This window comes from Pan troglodytes, chromosome 3 (genome assembly GCF_028858775.2).
Source record: "Pan troglodytes isolate AG18354 chromosome 3, NHGRI_mPanTro3-v2.0_pri, whole genome shotgun sequence".
NCBI classification, from domain to species: domain Eukaryota; kingdom Metazoa; phylum Chordata; class Mammalia; order Primates; family Hominidae; genus Pan; species Pan troglodytes.
In genome coordinates, this window is record NC_072401.2 from 130267134 (window position 1) to 130292430 (window position 25297).

The 25297-nt window shown below is 35.8% G+C and overlaps 1 protein-coding gene across 10 annotated transcripts in view; it reads left to right on the forward strand.

Moving 5' to 3' along the window:
* The window catches only part of C4H4orf33 (chromosome 4 C4orf33 homolog), a 38809-nt gene that overhangs the window by 7006 nt on the left and 6506 nt on the right, over positions 1-25297 (forward strand). For 4 of the 10 annotated variants that reach the window (XR_010156704.1, XR_010156703.1, XM_016952218.4 and 1 more), the window contains exons 2-5: positions 2233-2422; positions 6202-6262; positions 8921-8972; positions 9087-9286. Coding sequence is in view for 4 of the 10 variants with exons in the window: in XM_016952218.4 (XP_016807707.1) it covers positions 2242-2422; positions 6202-6262; positions 8921-8972; positions 9087-9286 (494 nt within the window). In the remaining 6 variants the exon portion in view is untranslated. Of the gene's footprint in view, positions 1-2232; positions 2423-6201; positions 6263-8920; positions 8973-9086; positions 9287-9604; positions 9957-11298; positions 12269-25297 lie in introns of those variants that run through there. The other 6 variants (XR_001717143.3, XR_010156705.1, XR_010156706.1 and 3 more) reach the window with 3 other exon arrangements.

Below are 25297 nucleotides of genomic sequence, written 5' to 3' on the forward strand. Positions count from 1 at the left end.
TCCCTAGTGGAAACCCACTGATTAAGATAGGGATCTCTTTAATGTATGCAGAATTTTTGTGGATTTGGTGGTTGTATGAAGAATAAGTGAATCTACCAGAACTTCCTAGTAGCTAAGGTATATATTGCCAAAATTGTCAAGAATTATCAAGCTCTAAATTAGGAGAATAGCATTTTCTCTCAGTCTATTGGTGTCAGAATCAGTCATTCCGCATTTCTAACGTCTTGATTTATTCATATTTCTTCCTATATGCTGCATGAGGATACTTATTACTACGAAAATTTAGGATAGAGGATTATACATTTTTTTTGTAGAATGTGCTTTGATGTTTCAACTAAAGAAAATAAATTTATTATTGAGGTATTTTATTCCATACAATCCACTTAAATCAGAATCAATTTATATAGTCTTATCACTCATTTTCTCTCAGCCTATTGGTGTCAGAATCAGTCATTCAGCATTTCTAACGTCTTGATTTATTCATATTTCTTCCTATATGCTGCATGAGGATACTTATTACTACCAAAATTTAGGATAGAGGATTATACATTTTTTTTGTAGAATATGCTTTGATGTTTCAACTAAAGAAAATAAATTTATTATTGAGGTATTTTATTCCATACAATCCACTTAAATCAGAATCAATTTATATAGTCTTATCACTCATTGAGCTTCTATCAATAATGAAGAATATGAGTTGCTGAACATTTCTTCTGAAATGCTATTAGCTTTCTACAAATGGGTTATAATACCAGAATTGTTTAATTTTAGAGATTATCTAGTAAAATTTGTGAGCATATAGTGAAAATTAGTAAAAGCTATATGTTTTAGAAAAAGGTTTTTAGAAGTCTTGGATTTCTTACGTTACACAGAGCTTATACATTTGGATCTCCCACTGCTTAGCTCGTAGGAGGTTTTCAATACATATTCACTGAATTAAATTTATTCCAAATTTAGCAACTTCATTAATTACAGTAAAAGACTGTAAATAACTTATGAAGCAAAGGAATGCATTCAAAGATTTCAGATTAAAGAAGTTACAGTTTGGAAAGGTTATCAGGTACTAAGTGAGATTATCTTTTGGATAAAACATAGGATCTAGTATAATTTGGGGGGTCCACCACTCCTAAAATAAAATTTTCACCTCCTTGCAGATTCCTGAAATGTCTTCATCTGGGAAAACATTGTTGACATTGGTTTAATTTCTAGATATGCTAGTCACGTGACCTTGGACAAATCTGTTCCATTTGTAATGAGGATAGTAATAGTTTCTCTGCAAGTTTGTACTGCAATTAAATGAGACAATGTTTAGAAAATGCCCAATCCATAGTATTCAAAAATGTGATTTTATCAATGCATTACAAGACTGTGTCCTTCTATTGAATACTTAGAATACTAATTTAAAATGCAAAAATTGCTTTTTTGTAGGTACTTAGTCTATTTAAAAGTTTAAATGATTGCAGATTCTGTTCCCATTTTTCAGTTGGAGAGAGGTAATTAACCAAGCAAGCAGTCATTTAACAGTTAAAATATTAAAACTGAAAGTGTATATGCTGGGACAAAGGAAGGCAAAATTCAACTCTACTAACTTTTAAATGATTGGAACTCCCCATCCCCAACCCCCATGAAGAAAAGGATTTTGGCCAAAAGAACAGGTGTTAACAGCACTTCTTCTACTGATTTATGGAGTTTTTTTTAACTAAGTTGAATTTTATTATAAAGATCTTGATTCCCAGAGGATCCAGTAACTGAGACACCTGCACACTTTACAATAAATAAAAGACAAAGGATGACATAAGAACCCATGGTGCTTATAGTTACAGTTAAGTATATTAACAATTTTTGCAGTAGACTTAATTACAATTAAAAAAATGATTTTGATGCACTGTTTACAACAGCACTAGAGCCAAATCTAGACTTTTAACACTTTTATCACTTTTCATGTTGAGGTTGATAGTGTTTCTATGGCAGCAATTAAAAACAAAGTTAAATAAAAAAGTGTTAAATCTAGAAGTTTTAAAACCTCTAGGAACTAGTTACCTATTTTAGACTAGAACTCAGAGTCTGTGCTTTGGCACAACACAAGATAGCCTTTTGACTCCCAGGACTGTGCTCTTGCCACTCTGCTGCCTTTCCCGTCTGCTGTTTGGCATTGAAATTTTCATTTCATTTCCAACTAAAGAAAACATTTGTATATTGTTAAAGAGTTTGTTTTAACATATTTTCTTTTAGAGTCTTCAGATGGATTTTAAAATTGAACACACTTGGGATGGTTTTCCAGTGAAGCATGAGCCCGTATTTATCAGGCTGAATCCAGGTGACAGAGGAGTGGTGATAGACATTAGTGCTCCATTTTTCAATGATCCTCCAGCCCCACTTGGAGAACCAGGAAAACCTTTCAATGAACTGTGGGATTATGAAGGTAAGTGGAAGTACTGTATTTTATTGCAAACATAAATCTTCTTATAATAACCTCTCACAGAACTATTATTTTATCCTGCTGTTGGGAAGTAAGTGCTTCTGAGCAATTGACATGTACAGTTTCTGATATTTCCTACCAATCTCTCATTCTGACTTTTTCTCCATTACCTATGTGACTTTAACTATATAACAAAAACAGTTAAAAAATGGCAATTACAAATCCAGATTTTTTTTTTTTTTTTTTGAGACGGAGCTTCACTCTGTTGCCCAGGTTGGAGTGCAGTGGCGCAATCTCGGCTCACTGCAAGGTCCACGTCCTGGGTTCATGCCATTATCCTGCCTCAGCCTCCCTAGTAGCTGGGACTACAGGCACCTGCCACCACGCCTGGCTAATTTTTTATATTTTTAGTAGAGACAGGGTTTCACTGTGTTAGCCAGGATGGTCTCGATCTCCTGACCTCATGATCTGCCCACCTCAGCCTCCCAAAGTGCTGGGATTACAGGCGTGAGCCACCTTGCCTGGCCACAAATCCAGATTTTTTTATTGCTGCCTTATTTTCTTCCTTTATTTCTGTTACCTATGCTGAGAAGAGTTCAGGATTCCTGTTTTGCATTTAAGTATCTTTAAATTACCACTCTAACATTACAAATCTTCTTTATGGAAGATTTGGAGTGTTTTACTTATTGTAGAAACACTATCAACCTCAATACGAAATGTAGTTTTTACTTTATCCTGGCAACTCGTCTCACATATCAAATTAAGACATGACATAAAATTACACTGTTTCAGGTTTGCTCTATGATCTCCTTCTACTGTATCCTAATTAAGCTATCAGATTCATCTTTCTGAAATACTCTTCATGATGCCATTTCCCAGATGATAAATCATTACTATCCCTAGGATAAAGTTCAAACCCTTCCTTTAAGCTTTCAGCACACTTATGAATTGGGCCACCATATTCAACCAAAATCTCTTAACATATGTACCTTCTCATTCTATTCCCCCTGCCTCTAATCCATAGTTCAAGATCTAATTCATGTCCCATTTCTTCAAAGAAGATTTTGATGAATCTTCTAGTCAATATGTCTAGTTTATGCCATTTGTAAGCACACATTTTGTCAGTGTTAATTTGTCATATGTTAAATATATATTGTCTTTTATTGATACAAAACAGGTATATATCATCTTCCTAATGGAATACACACTAATGTGACTTACCTTCTAGAGGCACTACAGACATGAAACTCAACAAATTCTAATCTCAACTCACCTACTTCTTTCATAAACCAGTTCTTTACCTAATTGCCCAATATCAATAAATGGTACTAACAATACATTAAATCACCAAATCTAAAAAATTGTAAGATCTTTCTAAGATATCCTTCTTTGACACTCTCTCCCTTATTTGGATTTATTTACTAAGTCCCATCAGTTTTGCCTCCTAAATATTCCTCTAACTCAGTATCTCCTCTTTTATCCCCACTATCCTTGCCAAAAGTTAGGCTTTCATCATCTTTTACCTTGGTTAGGGCAGAGCCTTCTAAATAGTCTTTTAGCCCTTAAGCCCATTCTTCATTTAGAAGCTGGACTGCTATATCTAAAATGAAAATTTAAACTCATCCTTCAGCTACCTAAAAACCTTCTCAGCATCCTTTTCCTCTCAAGGTAAGTTTTGTCCTTCTTAATATGATCTCTGTATAAGACTTTCCATGACCTGGCCCCTTATTCTCTGTAGCACCACCAGCTTCTCCTACATTGAAAGGTTTGCCTGGTAAGACTGAACTGTTCATAGTTCTTTAAATAAGCTACAGTATTTCCTAATTGTGTACCCTTGATTTTACTGTTGTCTTGCCCTAGAATGCTGTTTCTATCATTCTTCACCTAGTTCCAAATCATCTTTCAAGACAGAGCTTAAATAGCAACTTCTCCAGGAATCCTTCACTAAACCACTTTTTTGAGCTAAACATCTGTTTTCTATTTTTTCCTGTAGCAATGCATGCATTCTCCATTTTGGAACTTTTATTAAAATTTTCCACTTTAGTATCTGATTAGATTATAAGCCAAAAATGATATTTCCAGAATCTGATATAGTGTTTAATACAGAGAAGCTGCAAAAGTATTTGTAAGGTGATGATGGAAAGTAGAAAGCAGAAGATATATATGTGCATCTGAGTGTGTGTGTGTGTGTGTGATATATATACACACATGTAGGTATAGTGAGAGAGAGAGTATGTGTGCTTATGTATGTATGTATGTACCTATCTATTTTATATATATGGAGAGAAAGAGAGAGATCTATTTTAAGAAATTAGTTCACACAATTGTGGCAGCTAGCAAGTCCACTCTTCCCTGGGTCTTCAGTCAACTGGCTGGAAAACCCACTCTTCCCTGGGTCTTCAGTCAGCCAGCTGGAGAGTCTACATTGCAGTTCAAATCTGAAGGCTGTCTGCTGGTAGAATTCCTCTCTTGAGGGAGGTCAGTCTTTTTTTCTATGAAGACCTTAAACTGATTGGATAAGCCCCAGCCACATTATAGAGGGAAACCTGCTCTACTAAAAGTCTACTGATTTTAATGTTAATCTCATCTTTAAAAAATGGCTTCACAGAAACAACTAGAATAATATGTTACAAAATATCTGGATACCATGGCCTAGTTAAGTTGACAGATACAATTAACTATCACAGTAGACATTCTAATTTGTCTATATAAAAGATTTAAAAAGGGACAATAAGATTCTCTGAATTGCTGGCAGAATTATGTCTATATTTTAGCTATTTTATTATAAAAATAACACATGGAAAATTGGAAACAACCTAAATGTCTATCCATAAAGGATTAAGTGAGTAAGTTATAATATTCTAGAAAATACTACTATTCAGTCATTAAAATAGTATGTAGAAGCATAGAAAAGGTCTGGCAGGGGAAGAAAAGGACTTTGACTTTTTACTTCATATATATTGTTTTAATTATTTACAAGAAAGATGTATATGTTCAAAATTAAACAATTTTAAAAATAGCAATATTCAGAAATTTCCAGAAAATTATAAAAAAGAAAAGAAAGATCACCTACCTAAATTCCTGCAATCACAGATATGCAGTCATTAACATTTTTGTGCACATTTTGCAGACATCTAGACATAGACACACATGCAATTTTAATGTCATGCACATTTTGGTTGCTGTTCTGCAGCTGACTTATCGAATATCATGGATATCTTCCTATATCAACAAATATTTAATGGTATCTTTGATTTTAATAGCTGCATTGTATTCCATTGTTTATGGAATATATGAATTCCATAATTTACTTAACAGTTCTCCTGTATAATAGGAGATGTATTTAGAGAATAAGAGATAATCTTATGTAATAGGAGATAATCATTTAGATCATTTCTAATTTTTGAACAGTACTCTAATGAATGGCATTATACTTAATTCTTTTCCCAGTTGTCAGATTATTTTCTTAAGATAAATTCCTAGAAGAAGATAACTGGCTCAAAGTTTATGTGATAATGTTAATTTCTTTACAACCTGACCAGCACTAGTTTTAATTAATCTTTTCAATATGTGGCAATCTGATATGTGAGAAGATTGTTGATGATTTATTTCCTATATATTTCTTCTTCCAGGCAATGTCTATTTTCTTTGCTCTTTTTCCTATTGGGGATAGTATTATAATTAAGAATAGTTAATTCATTTTATATTCTAAAGGAATAAATTATTTATTGTTGGAAAGCAATATTAAATATCTCAATATGTTATATCTCTGTTTTCAAAAGTTGTGGAAGCATTTTTCTTGAATGATATAACTGAGCAATATTTAGAAGTTGAACTTTGTCCGTAAGTATAAAATGTTTTTTCTTACTTATTACTACATAATTTGAATGTATTATTTTCTAGTTATAAATGATGTAGTAAAAGCTCATTAATTCCAGAGTAAGAATGGTACTCTGAATTTGCTTGAATGATATGCTTTTATATATTTCTTAGTTTCAAGTACAGAGCACATATTTAGAATGTATGTTTAGAATTACTCATATTCTAAATGTTTGAAAATCCTATGTCAATATTTTCAGTTCATTAATGTAGATTTTTCTAATAAATTTCAAGATAATTTTTTTCAAAACGAAAAGTCATTATAAAACAAAAACTCTCATTACGCAATAAATTTGCGTTATTATAATATAGCTGTTCAGAAATAAAAGGAGAGATATGGGTATAATTAATTGAGCTAGCTTATAAAAATGTTTCTTTTAGGGGATTTTTAAATGACTAGATGAAACTTTAATTTTGTGTATTACATAATTATGTATTCATGTATTCATTCTTTATTCATCATGTATTTATTAAGTATATGCTGTGTCACTTTTGCATTCAGTGCCAGGGTTTAAAAACTAAATCACATATAGATTTTCTTAGACTTATTAAAAATATTAACCTTGGACTCTCTTTGTTCAGGTTTAACTGTCTCTTGGGAATCCTGTTTACCTGGTTGGCAAACTATTTCTTTTTTCCTGTAGATGTACACCTATTATCTAAATTATAGCACATTTAAAATTAATAAAGTATTTAATAATGAAATATTTCTTTATATTGCAGTTATTCATTTGAAATGCCATTTAAATGCCTCTCAGTGTCTAACATTCAGAAGCCATTACTCCTTTTGTAGGCTGGACAGAGAGCTCCAAACAATTGATTTAAATGAGATTTGTAGATATTCTTTTATTTTCTTTTATTTTGATATTCAGCTAAATGTAATGTAGAAAAGTCTAGCTGTTTGCATTATGTTTTTTAAGAAGAGTAATCATATACCTTTGTGTGTTACATTTCAACTAACATGCCAAAATTTGTTATTGAAAAATATGATTAATTCTCATAAACTGCCATGAGAAGTAAGAAAATTTCAACTATTGTGTGCTTATTTTTACCCTACAGGTGAGAAAACTAAGGCAAACATTCATAATTTGTCTAGAGAACAGTAAAGAACTTGGATATCCTAAAATTTTGCCCTTAGTTTTAATTTTATTAGATGATAATATTGGTTCATTTTCATAAAGTGATGTCAACACTAGATGAATAGAATAACTAGATTCTCTCTTGTTAAGAAATTACACAGTAATCATTGTGTATAAAATTAATAGATTTTAAAGGTTAAAAAAATTCACAGAGTAGTTTGGTTTCTTATGTATCAGGATAGTTAATAATCAAGAATCATAGTTTTGCTTCAAGCAGTCATTTCCTGTAACAGTTTATTAACCTCTACGAAAGCAACAGGAAGAATTTTTTTTTTATTTGCAAGAATTTTTACTCCTAGGATGTACTCCTAAGGCTGCATAATAACAATAAAAATAATCAGAAGACTTTCAAATGGAAAAGAATACTTGGCTTCTATTAGAATAGTTTACTGAAGGAAATCCTCCTTGAAAAGCTCTCAAAAGAGTACCTGTATAGAAATGTCTTAATATATAGGTTTTTCTAGAGTTAGTGAATTTGCTTCATGTAAATACATGAAATCCTTTGGTTCTTAATGACCTGGCTAGTCCCAGTTGTACACTGTTATTAGAATTTCCCTTGGAAAATATACTGTGTTCCTTTTTGAAAACATGATGCTGAATGAATGGTAGAAAGCAGGAAAACACAAGAGGCAGACATGTTGAGGACCGTGTGTGAAAAAAATAGACAAAGATTAAAATCTTTAGCCTGTTGACTAGTTGTAGACTGTCTATGTTTTGCATTTTTTATTTTCCTAATGAGCTACCAGATAGTTTTCTTACAGAAATAACCTTTATTAAAGTTGTTGAATTCAGACTTGGAAATGGTTGCTTGCTTTAGTTTTTGAAACTCGTTTTATAAAAAACTCCAAATAACATGGTATCTCTCTGACCTTTTTTCATACTTTGTATCATCTAACCAAATGAAGTATTTTATATAATTGTTTCTTTAAAGAATAGAAAAAGCAATCTAAACATGAAACTTTATGCATTTGGTGGCAGTTGTCTGGAGAGTGGTAAACCCAAAGATGTCATTTCTAAGCAACTGAACACACTGGCTCTCCCTATAATTATCCAATATTAATATTGCATCTTTTTTTTTTTTTGAGACAGAGTCTCGCTTTGTTGCCACGCTGGAGTACAGTGGCGCTATCTTGGCTCACTGCAACCTCCACCTCCCGGGTTCAAGCGATTCCCCTGCCTCAGCCTCCCAAGTTGCTGGGACTACAGGCACACGCCACCATGCCTGGCTAATTTTTTCTTTGTATTTTAGTAGAGACGGAGTTTCACCATGTTGGCCAGGATGGTCTTGATCTCCTGACCTCGTGATCCGCCCGCCTTGGCCTCCCAAAGTGCTGGGTTACAGGCATAAGCCACCATGCTCAGCCTGCATCTTTTAATTATTTGGAAAATTAGTTGCAAGCACACACATTCCATGTATAAAGGATAGTGAAGAAAATAACATTCATGTTTTTCAAACACTCATGAGGAATCTTAATTTTGACAGCCACGGACAGCATTTAGTGCTTTTACTTTCTGGAAGAAGAAATGTATGGAAAGTAAGTAAATAAAAATAGGAGGCAAAATCATTATGTACACAGTAATACACATATTTCTATGTTTAAAGTGTAAGCCCAATTTTATCTTTTGTGTTTCACATGTTGTTTCTGTAGCAAGAACTTCCTTTATCGTTCAGAGTGTCCAGAGGAGAGACAAAATGGGAAGGCAAAGCTTATCTCCCTTGGAGTTATTTTCCACCAAATGTGACAAAATTCAATTCATTTGCAATTCATGGATCAAAAGATAAACGAAGTTATGAAGCTCTTTACCCTGTACCTCAGCATGAACTGCAGCAAGGACAAAAACCTGATTTGTAAGTAGAAAATAAATGAAGATATGTTCCAAATACACGAGTTTTTTCTAAATTAATTCTTAGTGGAGCAGAAGTAACACTTTTGATCAAAGAAGACGACATATGTGCACAAGTATCTAGTAGAGTCCAATGTTCACTGATGGTCCTCAGAAAATACTTGGAAAACTTTGGACTGTCATAATCTCTCTCACTACTGTCAGTAGAGCACTTATTTTTCCATAGTGGTATGAGAAAAGTGTTGTTTGCATGTGAGAAAAGTAAATGTTGTAATAGCTGATATAGAAGTATGGTCACAAATTCATTTAAAATTTCTTTCAGAGCTAAAGGGCCAGAGGCATCAATGTTTCCTGGTGTGAACAAACGGTCCCCTGTTACAAGGAAATCTAATCTTCAGTTATCTCTCTAGTTCTCCTCTTCTGGTAACCTCATAAGGATAAAAATATCAACTATGTTTCTAGGCAACACTGCTTACGATAAAAATGACCCTTAAGTGGCAAATTACATCTGGACTGAGAATAATTTTGGATGAACTATAAATATATGATGGAGACAGCATGGCTTTGGGATTCCCCTGTAACAGTCATGTTCCCTGTGGGAACCCTGGAAGCTATGGCTATGGAGTTATTCCAAGAGATATTGCTCTCATGGGGCAGCAGGCATTTGAGCCAAGGTATCTGCTATGCTTTCTCAATTTGAGTCTTGTTTCCTTGCACCTGTAGCTCTCACATAGGCAGACTAGAGCTCCTGGCCAGCCTTATGAATGCTTCATGGACTTCTGCAAGGACTACTCCTTTAGGGAGGAAAGCCAGATGCTGTCCTGGGGCAAGCTGTGATTGCTGCTCTATATCTCTCTAGGTATACTCACTATGGCCAAGGTAGTCTCGTGAGTCTGGGCATTTGGAAGAACCTAACAGAGACATCCTAGTGAGCATTGCACTATAGTAGATGGATATTCCTGCCTTTTAACCTGTGGAATGTGCTGCATCGTCCTTCCTCTCCGTTTGCCTTCTCCTTCCTGCCATGCTCTTACTTTATGCTTCTTTGTCTTTATCACTTCTAGCATATTTCTTTATTTTGCTTGATATTTTTTCCCCTTTTCCCTTTGCCTTTCTCCCCAATCCTGACATAGCTTTTACCTAGTCTTTTTTTCCCCTTCCTTTTTCTTATCCTTCACTGCTTTTTCCTTAATCTCTTACTCTGGGATTGACAATTGTGACTCAAAAACTGACTTATCCTGGCCAGGTGGGCAGAATGAGACAAACATGTACTTGCAACTGACTCAAGGTCCTCATATCAAGACGTCATGTCTCTCTGGCTCTTCATCAGCTAATACCTTCCTATATTCAGGCTCTTCATTCATACATTATTTGGAAGCTTATCTTAGGGGGAAGTACGATTATACATTGGCCAGGACAGAGCCAAGGCAGAGTGACTTCCTACAGAGTGGGGCTCCACTGCAGCATGTTAGCTAAGCCTTTCTCTCCTCATTAAGCCACAAGAGAAAGCTTCTTAATGTAGTTAAGTGGTTTTCCTCGAAAGAAAAGAACTGGGATTAATACTCTTTTACATTAACCTCTCTTGCTTCAGCAGAGAAGGGAATTAAGAAGTCTATCTTATCAATGGAACTGAAACTTTTCAAAACAATTGCTTATATGACTGATATAAATTATATCAAAGTTTGAATATAAAAACATATGCAAGAGTATAATATGATTTGTTTAAAGCTGGATGGAATGAGTTATGTTTTGAGAACTGATTTCTCCCTTCAGCTGTGAGGGAGTTATTTGCAGAATTGAAAGAAGAGTGCTTTGAGATGCAGGTGAATGTTTTCAGAGCTGAGTGTTTGACAGCTAGAGTGAGAAAACTGTACATATAAAATATATCTTACCTTTAGTATTGCTTAAAATAGAATGTTGTATTACAATTGTGACAAAATAAATAGCCCGTCAGGACAACTATTTCACAAATGCATAATTCATTTCAATTCCCACCTTCTTTTTCTTTGCTTTTAGCCATTGCCTAGAATACTTCAAGTCTTTCAATTTTAACACACTGCTTGGAGAAGAGTGGAAACAGCCGGAATCAGACCTGTGGCTAATAGAGAAATGTGATATATAGGAGTAATAGATAACCATACCGATCATTTTTTCCTCTATACCTTTTAAGATAAACAAAAAATAAATATCAATTTTTTAAGATGTCATGCATACATTTCAACAACAAATATTTTCATAGAAGTCACTGAAAATATAGTATCTGTGGCAAATTGTATATGATTAACAAGAAAATATATGATTCTTTGTAGATGATTTCATCTGTAAAGTCACAATGTTTCTCAGAGTCACTTAGTCCAGGATGTTGCATTCCCAGCACACAGTACAGTTATTGTTGAAAACTACAAGTGAAAAAGGGGGAACAATTGAGGTTGTCCAAGGCTACCTAGAGGACTGTCTTGCACTACCTTGTGATTCAACCATTTCATTCCTAGATATATACCCCAGAAAAATGACTGCTCATAGCAGCTTTATTCATAATAGCACAAAATTGTAAACAGTGAAATTTCCATCCATAGGAAAATGGATAGACAAACTGCAATATAGTCAGTGGAATACTGTTCATTTAAAAAAGGACTGCTGATACATGCAACAACCTGTATGAATCTCAAAAACATTAAGTTGAGCAAAACAAACCAAACATAACATACTATCTAATTACTTTTATATTAAAGCCGCTTCCAGGCAAAACTAGTATTTGATGATAGATACCAGAACAGTGGCTGCTTAGAGTGAGGGCAGGGAATTCAAATTGAATGGAAAAGGGGCCTGAGGAAATTTTCTGGGGTGATTGAAATGTTTTGTATTTTGATCTGGATGATGGTTATGTAGCTGCATATATTTGTCAACATTCCTCATGCTGTATGTTTAGATTTGTGATTTTACTATATGTAAATTAATTCCTTAATAAAATACTATTATAAAATAAGCTGTAAATTAAATGGAATTAACTTCAAGTTTACATTGAGTTTATATGTTTCCATTGAACAATCACTAGTGATGGTTAAATGTGGCTTATCGACTTACTCATTTCTTATATATGTTCTCTATCTAAAAAGAGAGCTGGTGTAAGATAAATGCTAACTTTTACAAAAGGTATTATTAAGTATCCTGACTACACATCATGGTGGCAGTGTTAGGCATCTTAGATAAATTGAGAAATTATTCTTAAAACTGACAATAGCAACTAATTAATTTGATATAGAAACGATCTGCCTATTTTGGATACGAATGGCATATTTTAAATAACCTAGGACGATTTATTTATAAATTACCTGAATAATTTTATAAATGCATATAAAACTATCAAAATAAAAACAAGATATATTTTAAAGCATCTTGATTTTAGAAGTGAATCGAACACTGTGAATCACAGTTTCAGATATAAATCATAACTATTTATAATATGGATAAAAATGAAGCACAAATATGATAGATACAATCACAACAATATAAAATACTGAATTTGAATGTTGTAGCTTGTGAGCTTTCTCAAACCTAATGTGTATCTTTTTAAAATTTGTTTAGATGTTTTTTAAACATCTCTTAACTTTCTTTCATCTAGATAAGGCATTTCCTTTTCTTCCAATACCAAGCAAGCAAAAATACATTATATAAACATTTTCTTTTGAAAGGAACATGCATATCAACTACAGAATTTCGGAAAGCTTGTCCATTAGTCAGGTACAAATGATATATCCTAGAAACTTGTATCCAAGAAACTTTTATTTGAGAGTGGGTGTTTGTAATAGCCATTTCAAATTTGTTTTTCAACTTCAGGACCATGAAAGAATAATCATCCTTTTGTTTAAAATATGCATAAATGCATTTCTTTGCTGTGATTTGAATTGTTCACTGCAGTGTCAAGCAGATTCTCTCTTCTCACCACCTAAATAGATTACACAATGTGCATATTTATTCAGGTGCATTCTCATGCTTTTTCCCAGCTCCAGGAAAGTGTAAGTCACAGTCTGAAGGGAAATGTGCTTTTTATTTTTGGCTCCAAGCTACTTTTTTTAAACGTTAAAAAGGTTTTTTGCCACAGGAAAAAAAAAACATTTAATTTCCCCTCCTTCTCCTCCTTTTGCTCCTTTTTTAAATGTTAGGCTTTTGGAGGACAGAAGATAATGAGCATAATTAATCTGATATTGAAAAAGAAAGGGTAGCAAGTGGATAAAGCAATTACAGTAAGCCCTCAGCCCTTTTCTCATGCCTCAAAGCTTAAGGATTGTCTCTTCTTTTCCATGTAAATTTCCATAATATTTTACACATTGCTTTATTACAGCATTTATTTCACTGGTCCTAGATAGCTCTTCTGACCCACCTCCTATCTCTCAGCCTAATTTTTTACTCCAGCCATCAGTTGCATACAGTGAACTGACTGGCCAGTTGCCTCAGCTGTACTGTGTATGTCTTACTTCCTGCCCCTAGGGCTTCTCTGTTTCCTCTGCTGTGTGGAACACTTGCAGGAACCCATTTAGCCATTCTCACACATGAACTACCCTGGATGTGTGAAGGGACTAAAACACCCCATAGGGCACCTCTTGACCAAAGAGGGTGGGAGTTGATGGATAACTACTTCTCTGTTACATCCCTCAGTTTAACAATTTATGGTCCCTTCCACACAGCTCCTCAGAAGTTCTCTTAAAAGGATTCCACCCTGATTACCCACAACAGTGGCCAACTAGTAACACATTATTGCATTATCTTTCCTTCATTTCCATCATTTTCTGTTTTGCTCTTCCTGGTACCTCTCTCCTCTCTGGAATTGCTTAACTACAGTCAACCTCTTTGGAAGTTATTGTCCTATGTTTGCTTCATGGGGAACCCAGGCTAAGTCAGTGATTACCTAAAGCAGCCCTAGAAAGCCGTTCATCAGGATGAGAATCTAGAATTGTATCACAGGGCATTTGGTGACAAGGACCCCATTGTTGGTGGTAATGGCTCTGCTATAAGTAACTTCACAGTTATTAAAACAGTGGTAGACTGGCTTGAGGTGCAGCTGAGGTACCTGAAGCTATGAAAGCCATCTAGTCATAATGACTCTTCGTGTCAACTGTTCAGCAGGCAAATAGAAGCGGGCTACCATGCAGAGCTAGAGTTATAACTATTAATGGAAGCAGTATAGAGTATGTCCTTCCTAGGGGATTCATTGAGGCATCCTTTGGTGCTTCAATGTCAAGTGGTAATCTTAAATGGGCAACTGTAGCAACCACAGCCTGACAAGGTAAAGCAACTAAGGACCCTGACCCTTTGAGGATGAAGGTCTAGGTCACCTCACCATTCAAACCACTTGAACCTACTGAAGAGCTTGGCCAAATGTGAGAGAAATACAGAATTTGTGATGGAAGAGAGAGATGATAACTATCAATTATAGACTTGAAATCAGTTACAGGAGCCACATAACTTGTTCCACTAAATCTTTTGCATTTAGTATTTGTATAATGGCTGCCCACTTCCTTGAAGACTCTGACAGATTGGACTCAATGTGGAATGTGTGTGGCTCTGAGTGCTGCAAGGAGTGGACTGTATTTAATATCTCTTGTGTCCTACCTCACATCCTCTTAGGCCATTTTTCAATTCACCAATTTTACTCTTTGATAGCACTTTACCTCTTTTGTCCCATGTATCTCTAGATTTCTGTATTAGTGCTTTTCTGACACCTCAGTTATGTGGAACACCTGTGGGAATCTGCTAATCTACTCTGACGTATATGCAAACCTGGAAGTTTGAGGGAATTGACAATAGGGACAGGATTCAGTGGATAAATACTCCCCTTTTCCGTCCCTTGGGCAGACAATTCTGAAGTGCATTCTGTATAGTTCCTTAGTGGTCTCCAGTAGGACTCCACTAGGCTCTTCAGTTACCTACAGTACTGATCAGCTTAAAAATGCAATCTTAGATTGGCTTGCTTTATTTAATTTTTCAAAGTTCCCAATCCCATTCCTTAGAATCACATTCCAAAATTAATGCACTGCACACAACCCTCTGCTTTTGTCAGGGGTAGAAGGGGTATCCAGCCTAAGGCACCTAAGTCCAAGAGGAATATGTGTCTAACAAATCTTCTAACTAAATATATATATATATAATATATATGTTTATATATAATATATATATATATAATATATATGTTTATATATAACATATATATAGAGAGAGAGAGCATAAAATGTGCTGTGTATGTGTGTAGCATATTTTTTGTTAAATCACCATTCCTGGGCCCTACTCATTTTCTGATAATTTCTTATCTTAATTTGCTCTGAAAGAGCAAAACTTATAAAATTGACTATTGTAACTCTGTTTTTTACCAACTATCATTTTTCATGGAAGGAATAGTAAAAAGAGTTACCTCTGAAGCTAAGATGACACATGCATGAGGAATATAGGAAGCCAGAAATCATGAATCTATGAAAAGTGAGGGGTGTCTGTGCATATTTTATTTTATTTCATAATAAATAACCAGTAATTAAAATATTCTTTTCCATGTAATGGGATCTACGAGTAAATTTTTGTCTGATATTTATAAATCTAATATGTAATATAAAGGAGAAATAGGAAATGCTGTCAAATGACATTTCACTTTACTACTTATTTGAATTACAATGAAATAATATATAGCTACATCACTGGCTCCTGAGAGAGCTTTGGGTGTTCTGTAAATTTTTTACTTTGCACTCTTGAAAAATTCACAGAGAATGCAAGGTTTAGTAAAAATTTATTTTCTTTTGGCAGCCTATCACCTGTAATTTCCGTTAAACAGCATTTCTGACTCAATAGTACACTGAAAACCCATGTTTGTAATAATGCCCTAAAGCACTGCAGTACCTAGAGTATATATTTTGAAGAGATAGCTTTGCTGAAATAGAAAACCAAACTGTAAATTGAAGTCTGAGCATTCAGAGAAATAAAAATTATGCTAAAAACAAATGTATGTTTTTGAATTAGTTTTTTGAAAAATGGCAAAAAGATAATATTAGTTAGTGATATTATTAATATCATTAATATCACTAAATATCATTAGTATGCTTTGGCATACACAGCAGAAACACCAAATGTCTTATACTCCCACAATAGACTGGGCTTTCCTTTTAGCTGCCTGACCTTGTGCAAGTGGCCTCATTGAAATATCTAATACTTATTGACTACTTATTATTTTTTCAGAAACTATATTAAGAACTTTACCCTTACTTTTTACAGCAATCTCAAAGAAAGTCAGATACTCTTGGAATGCTTATTTTTAAAGTTAATGAAACTAAGACCTACAGAGTTAAGTATCTTGCCCAAGATCATACAGTTGAGAAGTAGTGGATTTGAACCCAGGGAATTTGATTCTCAAGAGAAGGCACTTATTTACTATGCTGCTGCCTTTCTTAGTCTTCATTACTCATCTACAAAATAAAGCTATTGAGAGTGATGTCAGCAAGATGGCTGACTAGAAACACCTGGCATTCATTCCCACCACAATAAAGGACCAAGGCAATGAATAAACAGCTAAGATTTTGACTACGGTGTTGAAGGGAGAGTGCTGGAGTGTGATGGAGGAGTAGTGATTGGAAGTCTAGGAGGGTAAGGTGGAGGTACCTGTTGTCTGCAGCTTCATCTTCTCTGCCTGGATCAGATATACCTGGAGTCAGGAGAGACTTCACATGTGGGAAAAGGATAAGCAGGAGATCCCCACTGTCCCCCAGCCCCATTGCTACCGCAAACACCTATAGTCCTTAAACAGAAGAATCCCATAGTTCCTGTAAGCCCCGAGTCCATCTTGGAGAGCTGCAGGGAATTTATGCAGCTGTGTTGCACTGGATTAGTAGTACAAGGTGTATACTCCCCACCCCTACTCACTCACTGTGAGCCAAGCTGCTGCAGCATGGTGCCATCTTGAGACCTGAGCCATCTCTGGAGTGTGTCTTGCTCTGAGGTCAGTAGCCACTGTGCTTTTCCAGCACTGGGGCTCCATCTTCATTATGCCAAACCCACATGGGTGATTGAACCTCACAACCCAGCTGTGGGGAGTCTGGGCTCAGGATTGGCTATGACTCTGGTCTTGCATGGCAGAGAAACCAACCCCCACCCATGCTTAAGGCAGGAGGAACAGTGTACCAGTCCTTCCCAGGACGAACCTGCCCTCGAGCCAGCCAAACTGCTGCATGCCTTCTTCCAAGTGGGAGAGGTCTCTGAACATCCGAGCAGCTGATACACCCAGTGGAGTCGGCTATGTGCCCACACTCAGAACCTGAGAAACAGCCCTGCACCCTCACATCCTCCCCTAACCCCACCACAAACACACCCCTGGGCCTTCCCACTGGCCCTGTGCTCCCAATAAGGACCTGAAAAATAGGTGGACACATCCCTAGGCTAGCCAAGCAGCCAAGAGCCTATGTCCCAGACCTGAGAAACAGCCCCATGGGCTGTCCCCAGTGGACATGCCCCTGAGCCAACCAAGCAGCCACTTGTCTGTGCTTCTGGCCAGTGTAACAGTCCTGTGGGTTCAACCATGGCAAGACAGACCCCAAGGTGGCTGACCTACTGTATGCATGCATGTACCCCTGACCAGAGAAATAGGGTGGTGAGCCCAATCCCAGCAAAGGCACACCACCGTCACCACAAATTCTCTCAGCTTAGGCCACTGAAAAACTCACAAACACCACTAGTGTGGATTTCAGTTAAAGAAACTACCTGGAGGCTACACTACTGCATCCACCTGAAATGAAGACCAACACACCCCACCCAACTGACACTCTAAGACCCATTAATACAAATTGCTCTTTTTCTATGAAACCTACCCCATAAAATTGAAGAAGTGACTTTTCTACCAGATGTGTAGAAATCAACATAGGGACATATCAACTATGAAAAAGCAAGGAAATATGTCACCTCCAAAGGAAAACAATAGTTCTCCAGGAAGCCTCCAATCGTAAGAAAATATATGAAATGCCACAAAAAGAATTCAAAATAATAATCTTAAGTAAACTCAGTAAGATACAAGAGAATACAGACAGATAATTCAATAAAATCAGGAAAACAATTTATGATTTGAATTAGAAATTCAACAGAGATATCATTAAAAACCATACAGAAATCCTAGAGCTGAATAATTCAAAGAATGCAATAAAAAAGAAATACAATCAAGAGCTTCACCAGCAGACTAGAACAAGCAGAAGAAATAATTTCTGAACTTGACGACAGATCTTTTGAAATAACACAGGCACATCCAAAAAAAAAAAAAAAAAAGAAAAAGAAAAAAAGAACAAAAGAAAGAAAAATATATGTGAAAGGATGAAGAAAGCCTACAGAATGTATAGAATACCCCATTAGGTGAACAAATATTCATATTATAGGCACTCAAGAAGAAGGGTATGAAAATGGTGAGAAAAATATATTTAATAAAATAATACAAGATAAAACCATTAAACCAAGATCTCTTCCTCCCCTATTCTACAAATAAAAACAGCGTAGAAGAGAAAAGAGGTTCATAAGCCCTTCACTTTTATGTGGCAGTACATAATACGGAAGATGAGTATTCAAGCCACTCCTTATTAATAAGCCACTCACTAAGGGAACCACTTTTTTCCCCCTAAGCTCTTCTAGAGTATTATTTGTTGCAGCAGTGTAACACATGAAAATCATTATTGTAGTGTGGACTAGTGGCTAATCTGAATGCAACTCTCTTAACATTTATTATCAATAGGGAATGTATCATATTGTTCTGGAATATTAGAAAGAAAGAAATCCCAGGCCTCATCTGTACTAAATGCTTTTACTAGCTTGTTTTTATCAAAGATCAAAAGACAAGCTTCAGAAGACATGGAACCTTTGGCAAGCAAAACTTCATACCCTTAAATAACTTGCAATAACTATAATAACCTTTTATCTTTATATATGAGAAATATGATTGATTTAGTAAAAATTTATTCTGAATGGTCATCTCATAGTCCACTTGTGCAGAAAATCTAAAGATTGTAAATGAATCTGTTTTCCTTTCATTATATTATACTCTTTGCAACAGTGACAAGTCACCCTTTTTTTTCTTGAAAGGATTATCTTCTTTCAAAAACAATAGAGTAATTTATCAGTGACTTTTCAAAATCCAGGTTACAAACCTATTAGTGAGTGGATTATAGAATCTTTTAGTAGATTGTATATAACAGAGAAGTATATAGAAAATATCAGAATGCATCACATGTATTAAGTGTATATATTGTTTTAATTATTTTTTTAATCTAATCACAAAAGTTCAAAATCCATTAATTTATGCTGTTTATAGAAAACAAGATTTAAACGCTTGAGTGTTCACAGTATTATCTTTTGGGAAACTTGTTTATATCCAAAAGAATCTCAATAATTAGTGACTAGAGAAGATTTGGAGGTGTAGCTCACACCCAAATGTGTCTCTGATGTATCTTAAAAACTAAGGAGAGTAACAATCTTCAATTTAGTTTGATTTATAAATTGAGAATAAAACAAACAATATAGATAGGTAGGTAGATACATTGAGATAGATAGACAGATAGAGATAGATGACTTACATATAGAGATACTAAAATTTTAAAATTTTTCATTGGAAGTGACCCCTTTTCACAGTATGTAACTCTGTTCCTAATCTGTAAGTTAGGATGCTTTGGGTTACAAGTATGATGACATGTGACAGTGTTTGATCTAGAGAATGACAGTCTCATTGTGTCTCTGGCTCTATCTATATGTGATTTTCTTGCTTTGCTGTTTTCTTTTATTTATTTATTTATTTTAAATTTTACTTTAAGTTCTGGGACACACGTGCTAAAAGTGCAGGTTTGTTACATAGGTATACACGTGCCATGGTGGCTTGCTGCACCCATCAACCTGTCATCTAGGTTTTAAGATCTGCATGCGTTAGGTGTTTGTCCTAAAGCTCTCCCTCCCCTTTCCCCTCACCCCCCAACATGCCTCGGTATGCAATGTTCCCCTCCCTGTGTCCATGTGTTCTCATTGTTCAGCTCCCACTTATGAGTGAGAACATGCGGTGTTTGGTTTTCTGTTCTTGTGATGGTTTGCTGAGGATGATGGTTTCCAGCTTCATGTATGTCCCTGCAAAGGACACAAGCTCATTCTTTTTTATGGCTGCATGGTATTCCGTGGTGCATATGTGCTACATTTTCTTTATCCAGTCTATCATTGATGGGCATTTGGGTTGGTTCCAAGTCTTTGTTATCATATATAGTGCTGCAATAAACATACATGTGTATGTGTCTTTATAGTAGAATGATTTATAATTATTTGGGTGTATACCCAGTAACGGAATTGCTGGGTCAAATGATATTTCTAGTTCTAGATCCTTGAGGAATTGCCATATTGTCTTCCATAATGGTTGAACTAATTTACACTCCCAAAAACAATGTAAAAGTGTTCCTAGCAAGCCAAGATTGCGCCACTGCACTCCAGCCTGGGCGACAGAGCGAGACTCCGTCATAAAAAAAAAAAAAAAGTGTTCCTATTTCTCCACATCCTCTCCAGCATCTGTTGTTTCCTGACTTTTTAGTGATCGCCATTCTAACTGGCATGAGATGGTATTTCACTGTGGTTTTGATTTGCATTTCTCTAATGACCAGTGATGATGAGCTTTTTTTCATATGTTGTTGGCTGCATAAATGTCTTCTTTTGAAAAGTGTCTGTTTACATCCTTTGCCCACTGTTTGATAGGGCTTTGTTTTTCTCTTGTAAATTTGTTTAAGTTTCTTGTCAATTCCGGATATTAGCCCTTTGTCAGGTGGATAGATTGCAAAAATTCTCCCATGCTGTAGGTTGCCTGTTCACTCTGATGATAGTTTATTTTTCTGTGCAGAAGCTCATTAGTTTAATTAGACCCCATTTGTCAATTTTGGCATTTGCTGCCATTACTTTTGGTGTTTAGTCATGAAGTCTTTGTCCATGCCTATGTCCTGAATGGTATTGCCTAGGTTTTCTTCTAGGGTTTTTATGGTTTTAGGTTTTATGTTTAAGTCTTTAATCCATCTTGAGTTAATTTTTGTATAAGATGTAAGGAAGGGGGTCCAGTTTCAGGTTACTGCATATGGCTAGCCAGTTTTCCCAACACTATTTATTAAATAGGGAATCCTTTCCCCATTGCTTGTTTTTGTCAGGTTTGTCAAAGATCAGATGGTTGTAGATGTGTGGTGTTACTTCTGAGGCCTCTGTTCTGTTCCATTGGTCTACAGATCTGTTTTAGTACCAGTACCATGCTGTTTCAGTTACTGTGGCCTTGTAGTACAGTTTGAAGTCAGGTAGCATGATGCCTCCAGCTTTGTTCTTTTTGCTTAGGATTTTCTTGGCTATGCGGGCTCTTTTTTGGTTCCATATGAAATTTAAAGTATTTTTTTCTAATTCTGTGAAGAAAGTCAATGGTAGCTTGATGGGGATAGCATTGACTCTATAAATTACTTTGGGCAGTATGGCCATTTTCACGATATTGATTCTTCCTGTTCACGAGAATGAAATGTTTTTCTATTTGTTTGTGCCCTCTCTTACTTCCTTGAGCAGTAGTTTGTAGTTCTCCCTGAAGAGGCCCTTCACATTGGTTGTAAGTTGTATTCCTAGGTATTTTATTCTCTTTGTAGCAATTGTGAATGGGAGTTTACTCATGATTTGGCTCTCTGTTTTTCTATTATTGGTGAATAGGAATGCTTGTGATTTTTGCACATTAATTTTGTATCCTGAGACTTTGCTGAAGTTGCTCATCAGCTTGAGGAGATTTTGGGCTGAGACGATGGGGTTTTCTAAATATACAATCATGTCATCTGCAAACAGGGACAATTTGATTTCCTCTCTTCCTATTTGAATACGCTTTCTTTCTCTTGCCTGACTGCCCTGGCCAGAACTTCCAGTACTATGTTGAATAGGAGACGTGAAAGAGGGCATCCTTGTCTTGTGCTGGTTTTCAAAGGGAATGTTTCCAGCTTTTGCCCATTCAATATGATATTAGATGTGGGTTTGTCATAAATAGCTCTTATAATTTTGAGATACGTTCCATCAATACCTAGTTTACTGAGAGTTTTTAGCATGAAGGTTTTTGAATTTTATCAAAGGCCTTTTCTGCATCTATTGAGAAAATCATGTGGTTTTTGTCATTGGTTCTGTTTATGTAATGGATTACGTTTATTGATTTGCACATGTTGAACCAGCCTCGCATCCCAGGGATGAAGCCGACTTGACCATGGTAGATAAGCTTTTTGATGTGCTGCTGGATTCAGTTTGCCAGTATTTTATTGAGGATTTTCTCACTGATGTTCATCAAGGACATTGGCCTGAAATTTTCTTTTTTTTTGTTGTGTCTCTGTCAGGTTTTGGTATCAGGATGATGCCGGCCTCATAAAATGAGTTAAGGAGGACTCCCTCTTTTTCTATTGTTTGGAATAGTTTTAGAAGGAATGGTACCAGCTCCTCTTTGTACCTCTGGTAGAATTTAGCTGTGAATTCGTCTGGTCTTGGACTTTTTTTGGTTTGTAGGCTGTTAATTACTGCCTCAATTTAGAACCTGTTATTGATCTATTCAGGGATTCGACTTCTTCCTGGTTTATTCTTGGGAGGGTGTATGTGTCCGGGAATTTATTCATTTCTTCTAGATTTTCTAGTTTCTTTGCTTAGAGGTGTTTATAGTATTCTCTGATGTTAGTTTGTATTTCTGTGGGATCAGTGGTGATATCCCCTTTATCATTTTTTATTGTGTCTATTTGATTCTTCTCTCTTTTCTTTATTAGTCTGGCTAGCTGTCTATCTATTTTGTTTATCTTTTCAAAACACCCAACTCCTGGATTCATTGATTTTTTTGAAGGGCTTTTCATGTCTCTGTCTCCTTCACTTCTGCTCTGATCTTAGTTATTTCTTGTCTTCCGCTAGCCTTTGAATTTGTTTGCTCTAGCTTCTCTAGTTCTTTTAATTGTGATGTTAAAGTGTCGATTTTAGATCTTTCCCACTTTCTCTTGTGGGCATTTAGTGCTATAAATTTCCCTCTAAACACTGCTTTAGTTGTGTCCCAGAGATTCTGGTACATTGTGTCTTCATTCTCATTGGTTTCAAAGAACTTATTCTGCCTTCATTTCTTTATTTACCCAGTAGTCATTCAGGAGCAGGTTGTTCAGTTTCCATGTAATTGTGTGGTTTTGAGTGAGTTTCTTAATCCTGAGTTCTAATTAGATTGCATTGTGGTCTGAGAGACTGTTATGATTTCTGTTCTTTTGCATTTGCTGAGGAGCATTTTACTTCCAATTATGTGGTCTATTTTAGAATAAGTGCAAGGTGGTGCTGAGAAGAATGTATATTCTGTTGATTTGGGATGGAGAGTTCTGTAGACGTCTATTAAGTCTGCTTGGTCCAGAACTGAGTTCAAATTCTGATTTTCCTTGTTAATTTTCTGTCTTGTTGATCTGTCTAATTGATAGTGGGGTGTTAAAGTCTCCCACTATTACTGTGTGAGAGTGTAAGTCTCTTTGTGGGTCTCTAAGAACTTGCTTTATGAGTCTGGGTGCTCCTGTATTGGGTGCATATATATTTAGGATAGTTAGCTCTCCTTGCTGAATTGATCCCTTTACCATTATGTAACACCCTTTTTTGTCTCCTTTGATCTTTGTTGGTTTGAAGTCTTTTTTACCAGAGACTAGGATTGCAATCCCTGCTTTGTTTTCCTTTCCATTTGCTTGGTAAATATTCTTCCATTCCTTTATTCTGAGCCTCTGTGTGTCTTTGCATGTGAGATGGGTCTCCTGAATACAGCCCACCAGTGGGTCTTGACTCTATCCAATTTGCTAGTCTGTGTCTTTTAATTGGAGCATTTAGCCCATTTACCTTTAAGGTTAATATTCTTATGTGTGAATTTGATCCTGTCATCACGATGCTAGCTGGTTATTTTACCCATTAGTTGATGCAGTTTCTTCATAGTGTCGATGGTCTTTACAGTTTGGTATGTTTCTGCAGTGGCTGGTACTGGTATTTCCTTTCCATATTTAGTGTTTCCTTCAGGAGCTCTTGTAAGGCAGGCCTGGCGGTCACAAAATCTCTCAGCATTTGCTTGTCTGTAAAAGATTTTATTTGTCCTTCCCTTATGAAGCTTAGTTTGGCTGGATATGAAATTCTGAGTTGAACATTCTTTACTTAAGTATGTTGACTATTGTTTCCCCACTCTCTTCTGGCTTGTAGGGATTCTGCAGAGAGATCTGCTGTTAGTCTGTTGGGCTTCCCTTTGTGGGTAACCTGACCTTTCTCTCTGGTTGCCCTTAACATTTTTTCCTTCACTTCAACCTTGGTGGTGACGATTATGTATCTGGGGGTTGCTTTTCTCAAGGAGTATCTTTGTGGTTTTCTCTGTATTTCCTGAATTTGAATGTTGGCCTGTCTTACTAGGTTGGGGAAGTTCTCCGAGATAATGTTCTGAAGAGTGTTTTCCAACTTGGTTCCATTCTCCCCATTACTTTCAGGTACACCAATCAAACGTAGGTTTGGTCTTTTCACATAGTCCCACATTTCTTGGAGGGTTTGTTTGTTCCTTTTCATTCTTTGTTCTGTACTATTGTCTTCCCGCTTTATTTCATTAAGTTGATATTCAATCTCTGATAGCCTTTCTTCTGCTTGATCAATTTGGCTATTGTTACTTGTGTATGCTTCACGAAGTTCTTGTGCTGTGTTTTATAGCTCCATTAGGTCATTTATGTTCTTCTCTAAAGTGGTTATTCTAGTTAGCAATTCCTCTAACCTCTTTTCAAGGTTCTTAGCTTCCTTGCATTGGGTTAGAACACATTCCTTTAGCTTGGAGGAGTTTGTTATTACCCACCTTCTGAACCCTACTTCTGTCAATTTATCAACTCATTCTCTGTCCAGTTTTGTTCCCTTGCGGGAGAGGAGTTGTGATCCTTTGGAGGAGAAGGGACGTTCTGGTTTTTGGAATTTTCAGCCTTTTTGCGCTGGTTTTTCCTCATCTGTATGGATTTATCTA